Raw genomic sequence first — 9,481 nt, 5'->3', positions numbered from 1 at the left:
TCACTATATAAGTTTAAGTGTAATTAATTTCTTTATACATTAAGTGGGCGTGGCTTTTGTAATTTTTACATTAAGAGAGATTCTTATTTGATTAAGTGATCATTTGCCCCGAGTACTATGTGTGCTTCTTTCTACTTACATTAAATTGTTTGTGTTCAAGCAAACATTTAATATTGATATCTGATTAGCCAACTAAGGCCCAATAGTGGAAGGCCCATAAGACCAACTTAATTAACTGGGCCTGAATTTAAAAAAAAAAATGTACACCTTAAAATGGGACTTGAGGTGGATTTCGTTTCAATATTAATTGTGTACATGAATATTAATTATTAATTTTTAAGTTGATATAATTTTTAAGTTATTAGTTATTATTATAAATAAGTTAGCAACAACTCTTTCTCATTATCTTTAAAATTGATCTTAAATTTCACAATCTTTTACTACAGTGCTAATTTTCCTTTCTCACGTCGTGTCGAATCAGTATTGTTTTGATTAGTGTTGTTTAGTATTGTTTTGATTAGTGTTGTTTTGAAGGACTCCTACTTCATCTCTAAATGATATAGGTATGATTCACAAATCCATTTAATCATTGGATACCAACCATCTAAATTTTTCTTAATCAAATGTACATTAAAAAAAATATCCACTGATTTCACATACATACGAGACTTGTAACAATGAGATATCGAATAACAATAACATAAAATTACATACTAATAAAAAAAAGGCAATGAAATAAAGAAATATGACGGCAAATATGGAATAACGAAATGACTACTAAGCCCTTGACAAAAGGCCAAATTCCAGCGTGTAAATTTAAATCAACGCCACCGCAACAAGCGCCGCCGTGGCAGCGGTGGCGCCGAATACAGCCCTGCTGGAGAAAGCGCTGTTTCCATGAGGCGTCTGATCAGCGGTGGGGGCAGGGGCGCCCGGTGCCAGAGCAGGGGAAGGTGTTGGGGAATCAGCGGATTCCGGAGTTGGAGCGGAAGTGGGCGGAGAGACAGGGGAGGCGGTGGGGGAGACGGTGGGGGCGCCGGAGGGCGCTTGGGCCATGCAGGAAGTGGCGATCAGCGCTAAGAGGAGGAAAAGCTTCAGAGATGATGATGCAGGCATGGTGTTTGTGTTTATGCGTTACAGAGAGTGGTGTGCGAATGGAAGACATATAAAGAGACACAGGAATCAATTAAACAATAAAAATTAGATTTTTCATGAATATAATTGAAACAATAACATGTTCCACACGTGCATATGAGGTGTCATTTTTGTTCATACATTCATTTTTCCTTTTAATAAATTTTATTCATAAACCTAAGTTTTTAGTTTTCATTGATTGAAAATTAAATTTAAATGGAAAATTTATAAAATCATAGAATTTAAACTATACTACTCATCATCATTTTATAGCTTTGCTTTCACTGCAATACTTTCTTGCTGCACTTAAGAAAACACATGCAAATAAATGTTTTCATGAGCTGTAGCCTTCTACTTTTGTCTAAATGATTGCACCTCAGTATATGGACTACATTTTATATTCATGTACCTACACATATATACAATGGAGTAGTATATAATATTTGAAGGATTATAACTTTTTCGACATTCGATTGGTATTTTCTATTTGGTTTATTTGAAGTCTCCAAAATTAGTATTTTTCCCCATTGAATCGATCAAGAAAAAAGGTTTATGATTCAACTTATAAAACTCGAGCTTGCTAAACTAAAATTGTGGCAAGCACAAGCATAGTACTACTCAGCTCAATGAGTGTTCATTGCTAGTACATGATCTTTTAATGTGATTATACTTACTAAATCGAAAATATTGTATGATCTTAAAATAAAAGATGATAGGTACAGGGGTGTTGTGAGGGAGAATAGAAAATACATAAAATTGGGTTAAATTAAATGTATATTACCAGATTTATTAGATATACATTTTTTGAGTAAAAGTATTGGATTCAGATTAGATTGAAGTCAATCAATCTTAACGTCAGCTTATGAGAACTGAGAAATTTTATTCTCTTATTTGTCATTTATTGTTAACAACGATTGCAACACCGTCGACATCTTTGACAATCCTCTTTGTCGATTTCAATCCTATAAGTTCTATTTTCTGCATCTGTCGTGATATAATTAATATACATAATCTTGTCAATTTTCGATATGCGTGAAAAACCTACTCAACATCGTTGTGGTTTCAACAAACTAACATGGAAACGTTATTTTGGATTTTATATTAGTGAGCTGTCACAACTCACACATATGATTATCTCATTATCTTAACCTATGCTTTTATAACTATATTTTGTATTAGTAGTTTACAACTTTGGTTGAGATGACAACTGCGCCGACTTATTAAAAATCAATTATACTACTAACTTATGGTTGTTCTTATTGTATATAATATTAATTAATTGTATCATATGGAGTAATACTCATAGACAAAATAAGATAATCTGCAAAAATATTATGTACAACAGTACAAATAAAGTTGAAAACGCAAGTAGTTGTACGCATGCACGCATAATGGTATAATAAATATCTGCAGAGACGGAGCCAAATATTTAACGTTTGAAAGTCTAATACATATTTCATAGCTTCTTCGATAAATTTTTTTTTATTAAAATCAAAACATAAATTAGATTACAGTTCCAATTTTTTTTACGAAGTATACCAAATTTTTAATTTAATTTTAGCCAAACATAAATTTTTTACTTTTGACATTATTTCAAGTTTCAGCGGTCAATAAATTCAAATTGAAAAAACTACTGATAGTACATTGTTAATCATGTTGTTATATAAATTCAAATTTCAGGTGAAAAAGACAAAAATATTGGGCTTTCATGGGAACAATTTTAAAGCCATCTTTGACTATTTTCGGTTAATATAACTCAATATTATGAGTAATATTAGAAAGTTGTCATAAAGAATTTTGAAATGATAAAATTAATCTTAGATTATACATCGGACTCTAGAAAATTAAGAGCTAACGAAATTTGGATTTATGCCAATTCTAAAATTTGCCGTTGACAAGCTTACCACCCGAATTTTTTAAATTCAAATTGAACAAAATTTGCATTCCTTATTTGATTATTTGTAATTATTTTTGCGAATACTCATGTGGAAATAAACTAATGGGCTAAAAAATTGCTTGTAGTTATATGTATTGGACTTTGCTCTAAACGCACACTTTGGGCCTTACAAATTGATTACCATTAGAACTATATTTTGGAGTAATAAAATCAAGATAAAGAATGAAAGAGAAAATTGAATTTGAATTTAAACTTATCCAACTTTGTATAGTGACAAACCTATGGACTAATATTAGTGGAGTACTACTTTACATCTCCTATTTTTTTCCAAAATTAAGAATAATAAAATTAGTATTTACTGCTACAAGGAAAAAAACTAAAGCCTCCAAATAATTTAATAAATCGATGGGAACTTTTTTTGTAGATATTATATTCAAGGTCTGATTGTCCAATGATATTTTAGAAAATAAACTTCCCCACGAAAGGAAAAGGAAATAACTAATCCTCTTTTAGAGCCACGGATTTAAATTTAAAAATATCAAACTCTTAAAATTTCAATTGGATTTTAATATATTATTTTGGCTCCTGCGAGTTAATAAATAAATAGAAATATAAAGTAAAGGAATATATAGTAGTACAGTTTTTCACACAAGGAAGCCTACTTCAATTCACTTTATCAATTAGTCAAGAAAAGAAAAAGAAAAAGAAAACTGAGATTATATATTCATTAATTCATTCCCGCGTTAAATTCACCGGTTACCCCGTCTCCCACTCACACCCCACCGCCACCGGTATAACCGGTAACCTTTCTCATTCACCCGTACCTCGCCGCACGCGCCATCCCACGCGCTGCCGCAATTTATAGTTTCGTAATTAATTTCTCGCACTTTATTTGAACTTTTTCCGGATTTTTTTCCATTTCCGGAAAAATGGAGCTGCCGAAGATCAATGTGAACGCTGTCGAAGAAATCGGCGACGAAATGAAATCGGTACCATTAGATCCGGATCCGAAGGATTCGCCCCCCGCCTCCCACCCGATTCCAGATGCCGCCCCCCCGAAGCCAGCGGGGAATGGCGAAACTGATGCCCGAGGTCTAGCTAGTGTCGGTGATTCAGATTTGAAGGAATCGAGTACTGGTGGAGCAGAGGAGAGCAACGCGGAGAGTGTGAGGGCGAAGAAATCGGTGCGGTGGAGCCAGGAACTGGTGACGGAGACGCTGGTGCCTAGGGATTCCGATCGCGGATCCGCCAATCCCTACGAGAGTTACTCGCCGTCGCCTGCGCATGATTCCTCGTCATTCAATTTCAAAGGTTTGGAATCGGAGCTGATTTGCACATATGTTGGATTTTTGTGATTGGATTTTTTCAATTGGATATTGCGCATTAGTTTTCGATGAAATAGAGGTTGAATCCGCACTACACACGTTTTTATAATTTGAGTTTTTTCAGTTATTTCCATATACAAAACTGAAACCCTAGATATAGCAGCAGTAAGGTGGTTTATGTATAATTGTATTGATATATTTCGATCTATTCTGAAGTACTCCATTGGCTTATAGTAATTTCCAGTACAATCGTTTAATTTTCTGCTGGATTAAGTGTTATAAATTGTTTGAGTGGTTGTGGATAGCTAAATTTATGCTTGTGAGGGCAGATCGAATGAGGACTTTTTTGGTTTTCAGAAACTATGGGTAGCGTGAAAGATGTGCTGGGGAGATGGAGGAAGAAAGTCGGAGAAGCATCCCAAAAGGCTGAGGAATTTGCTGGGAACACTTGGCAGCACTGTAAGCATTTCCTTTGCTGGAAACATCACAAACTTTCTTCACTGTTAATAAATATAAGAACTAATAAATGCTAAGCATGTGTTGTTGAATGTTTATTTTTCCTTTGATTGAAGACGCTTGTCAAAAGTACTTGGTTCTTGATCGATGGCACTTTGGACTTGTAGACATAGCAAACACACACTAAGAGGGGCTACTTTGAGTGATAGGACAGATTGATTAAATACAAGATTGCCTATATGAAGGATGAGATGGTAAAACAAGATCAGGGATAATCAACCAATCAAAGTAATCTAGCTTGGAGGGCGTTTACTTTGACTCTTAGAGTGATAGGATAGATTGAAAATAGTTTGAGATTGACTATTTGAAGGATAAGATGGTGAGACAAGCTTGGAAATAATCAACCCATCAAAGTAAACAGTGATTTAGCTTGGATTTTTTCAATCAATGGATCCTATCACTCGAGTAAACACCCCCTAAGTAAAAACATGCATTAGGGAGAAATGAATACAATGCCAATGTAAGTTGCAATACTAGCTGAAATTGAGGTCTTGATGCAGGGTATTAACTATAAAATGTTGGATTGGCCTTGTTGGAAGTGACTAGTGGCTGTTGACTCATATATAGGTTTCCAAATCCATGGATTTATGTGATAAAATTTTTGTGGAAATATTTACAACCGTTTACCATGCTTGACAGTGGTGACTTCAAGACACTTCGAAATTCTGAAAGACATTGATAATTATTAAGTAAGAATTAAGTAAACCACAAAGCCAAGAGCATCTCTTACTAGATAATAACAGCTCTTTGCATATCCACTAAACAGATTGTTGCATGAGATCCATGTATTCCTGGAATTGTTTTTCTTTTGGTGATATGTTATGTGCTATACATAGGATAAATGTATGCATTTTGTAACAAAATTATGCAAATTTTACTTTTGTTGATATAGTGAAAACAAGCCCAAGCATGGCGGATGCTGCCTTAGGACGAATTGCGCAAGGAACAAAGGTTCTAGCTGAAGGCGGTTATGAAAAAATATTTCGTCAAACATTTGAGACTGTTCCAGAGGAGCAACTAAAAAATTCATTTGCATGTTACTTATCCACTTCAGCTGGTCCTGTCATGGGTGTTTTGTATGTCTCCACTGCAAAGCTTGCATTCTGTAGTGACACTCCACTTTCCTATCAAGGTTCTGATAAAACTGAATGGAGCTATTATAAGGTATGTCTGAATGTTTCCCCATAATATTTGCTCTCTCTGACTGATATTGAACAAATGAAGACTCGCTAAAAGACTCTCATCCTATGAAACTAGACTGTACACGTGAGTAACATAGAATTAGACTAGTTTCTGCTTTGAAGTTCAACCTTCTGTCATTCTTGATCCTTCTCTTCACCTCTTAATTCCATCCTACATATCCTGTTAATTGCAAATATGTTATAACAATTCAATGTCCAGACTCTGTAACTTTTTAAAGAGATAATGATGGAAGTATATTGTTTACATCATATATTGGAAACAGAAGTAATGGCAGTGACGGATTGTAAACTTCCTAAAGCTCGAACTAATAAATAACTCTCCTAACCGAGTTGTGAAGATATTTTATTGGCCTCAAAGTTCATTAGTCATTTCTTTCATTCCCATGTGTCTGTCTGGCATTATGCTGCTTCACTGACCTAATCGTTTTACCAAATCTCAGAGTTTACAGTTTATGGTATCTTGATTGGACTCTGATATTGTCTAATTCCTTATTATTTGTGAGTACATGCATCATCTTCAAGTTCTTAAAAAGTTATCAGGCTGGAGAAACAACATCTCTCTAGAAAATATTGGAAACAAAGTGTAATGGATGACTAGTTGGAGTTTATATATCAGAGACTATGAAATAACTAGTTGCTTGATTGTGTTCATTCATTATCCTACGTGGTGGGATATTTTGTTAACTCTTTGAAGCTAACAGTCACATAGATTCAATCCGGACTATTTTTACTTGCACTATTTATTGTAGCCTCTGGATGACAAGAGGGTATTTCAAATTTGTGGTTGTTTTATGAGCATGTAGTGACATGTTAGATATAACTACTCGTCATTCTGTATTGGTTGTGGGTTTCCAATCATCCCAATAGTTTCCTTTTGTGTCTTTATAGTGATGATCTTGAAGAAAAAGATCATTATTAAGTAATCATGAGACCAATTTTATAAAACTAAACAAAAAATGTTGTTTGAATTCATCTCATCTGCCTTGTCATTGCTAAGCAAAGTACCAGTTTGCCACATGTGTTTAGATGATTTATAAACCATATGAATCAGGTAATTTAACGGCACCTTTTGGCAGGTTGTTATCCCGTTGCATCAACTCAAAGCCATCAACCCTTCAACAAGCAGAACAAATCCAGCCGAAAAGTATATGCAGGTGATATCCATCGATGACCATGAATTCTGGTACATGGGTTTTTTAAACTACAACAGTGCAGTTGAATGCCTCGAGCAAGCCTTTATCAGCCGCGACGCTCAATCAGTGTAAAATACCATCACCCTCTCCTCATCGCACCGAAATGTCTCTCTCTCTCATACGAGCAATGTGTTTGGTTCGGTCAAACATTAATTGCACACTATGAAAACTGAAAGGCGAGGTCCCGGGAGTCATGCTTTACCATAGTTAAACATGTCTTCTCAAGTTGCACATTACAGATACTATTTAACTCCTGAAATGCTTTTTCTATCACATCGTTATGATCAATATTTCGTGCTACTCTCCCATGACACATTTACATATTTCGAAGGGCTTCACTATTTTGCTGGATTCTTCTACTATTTAGTATTTTTGCTGAAAACTTGATGAAATGTCTGGTGTTTGTCTTCAATTATTGGGCTCTTGTTTGTACACCCAAATTAATTTCAGACACTTCATTTTTTATTGGTCTGAATGTGCACGACATTGGTAACGTCCTGTCATATTATGACAGAGCCAAACATCACATTGAAATATGAAATGACATTTTCTGCAAATTTGATTCTTTTTTCCTTCAATGTATTGGCCCAAGTTGTTCTTGGATTTGATAGAAATGGACTACATATGCAGAGATTGTACACCACCCAACACCTCGTATTGGTTTTTGATTATGGGCTTATAGAAATTTAAATCTTAATAATCAAACATACATATACATTTTCTTTATTTCAAAAATGCAAGTGTAAGAAAGGACAGTATCATTTCTCTTCAAATGATTTGGCCTGAAGAAAAGCAGATATTTTGATTGGTTGATGAGAAATGGATGAGGAATTAGGGAAAGTGTCTTCTTCTTTATTTAATCTGACAACAATGAATTAGAATGGTAATGGAAAATTTTCCTTTTGAGTGCAATCTTGATGCTGATGAGGGAAACACTAGAGGCTGTCAGCACAAACATGGCAGCCTTTGCAAGATTTTAGCTTTGTAGTAAATGTTGTCATAGAGGGGACCCTTCTTTTGTTAGGGGGTTTCTATTTTATGTCCTATTTTTTAGAAAAAGCTATGTGTAAATATGTGTATCAATGATTGATTAAATATTAGCAAAGGTTCATGCCATAAGCTATAGATCAGGAAATTTAATGATGGTATCCCAAACACTATGTTTGCTAAATTTTAAAGCCACTAATTATCGTTTTTGACAATACAAATGCTAAGTTGCGATCTAGTGTTGTTCAAAATCGACTCTTTATGTTAAGTGACCTAAAATTTATAAACAAATGAACTCCTTATCCCAATAAACTAGTTTTTGGAATGTGTTCTATAATGGTTTGTAACATTGGTGCTTTCATTGAAAAGTCCAACAAGTTGTCATGATGGCCCACGAAGTGGCAGTCTGGTAAAGTAGTTAATTGTGACTAGATGAGGATGATTGGAAGCCAATTCAGAATGGTGGTGTAAGAAACGAGCTAATAGTAACCAACGAGGACGTAGACCCTTAAATAGAGAGTTAGGGGCGATTGTAATGGACTCTCACATAAATGAGCTCTCTCTCACACCCGATAGGCTAGTCTTTTAGTATACTAACGAGGGCGTTTGGAATTCAACTAGTAGTGGTGGCATGAGAAAAGAGCCATGTGACCAGCACATTGTCCTCTGTTGTGGGGCGATTGTTATGTACTCGAATGTTGTGCATCCGTTGTTTAAGGCAACATATGGGTGGTTTACAAACCAAATGAGCTCTCTCACCTTGGGATACCAACGAGGATGTTTGGAAGCAACCCGAAGTGATGGCTTAAAATATGAGCCAGTTGTGACCAACAAGGTCGTTGGCCTTTAAAGGGAGTCAATTGTTACGAACTCCACTATCGTATATCGATTTATTAAGAATACTAAATCAAACAAGCTTGCTTTCAATGATAGATTAGTCTTTTGGAATGTGTTTTTATATTTTGTCTATTGTAACACTTGGTTAAGACTCATCACTCATGTCTAGATGAAGATCAGGAGTGACTTGTATTGTATCATTTGTATGGTAATTAAAACTAAATAAATGGGACATGTAAATCAGTTTTATTTTGACTGGTAGCACTTAAAGATCAGAGAGATAAGCATCCAAGAATCTAATGAAGTACTCAATCTGTTTCTCTGCAACAGTCACATGCTCCAACTGTCTCATGGAATTGCAATGCTGAAATTGGTGGTATAATTATTTGA

At 34.9% G+C, this 9,481-nt stretch overlaps 2 protein-coding genes across 2 annotated transcripts; one reads left to right on the top strand and one right to left on the bottom strand.

Annotated features, from left to right (window-relative positions):
• Window positions 1-816: 816 nt before the first annotated feature.
• Window positions 817-1,116, bottom strand: LOC125209322 (classical arabinogalactan protein 10-like). Its single transcript, XM_048108924.1, has one exon. The coding sequence runs from the start codon at window positions 1,114-1,116 to the stop codon at window positions 817-819; it is 300 nt and encodes a 99-aa protein (XP_047964881.1).
• Window positions 1,117-3,794: 2,678 nt separating this feature from the next.
• On the top strand, window positions 3,795-7,618 carry LOC125215251 (putative GEM-like protein 3). Its single transcript, XM_048116618.1, has 4 exons — window positions 3,795-4,342; window positions 4,714-4,815; window positions 5,765-6,036; window positions 7,151-7,618. Exons 1-4 carry the CDS (start codon window positions 3,961-3,963, stop codon window positions 7,337-7,339), a joined length of 945 nt encoding a protein of 314 aa, XP_047972575.1. The 5' UTR covers window positions 3,795-3,960; the 3' UTR covers window positions 7,340-7,618.
• Window positions 7,619-9,481: the final 1,863 nt, after the last annotated feature.

The sequence above is a fragment of the Salvia hispanica genome, chromosome 3, assembly GCF_023119035.1.
Source record: "Salvia hispanica cultivar TCC Black 2014 chromosome 3, UniMelb_Shisp_WGS_1.0, whole genome shotgun sequence".
Taxonomy (NCBI): domain Eukaryota; kingdom Viridiplantae; phylum Streptophyta; class Magnoliopsida; order Lamiales; family Lamiaceae; genus Salvia; species Salvia hispanica.
This window is presented reverse-complemented; position numbering and strand designations above follow the sequence as displayed.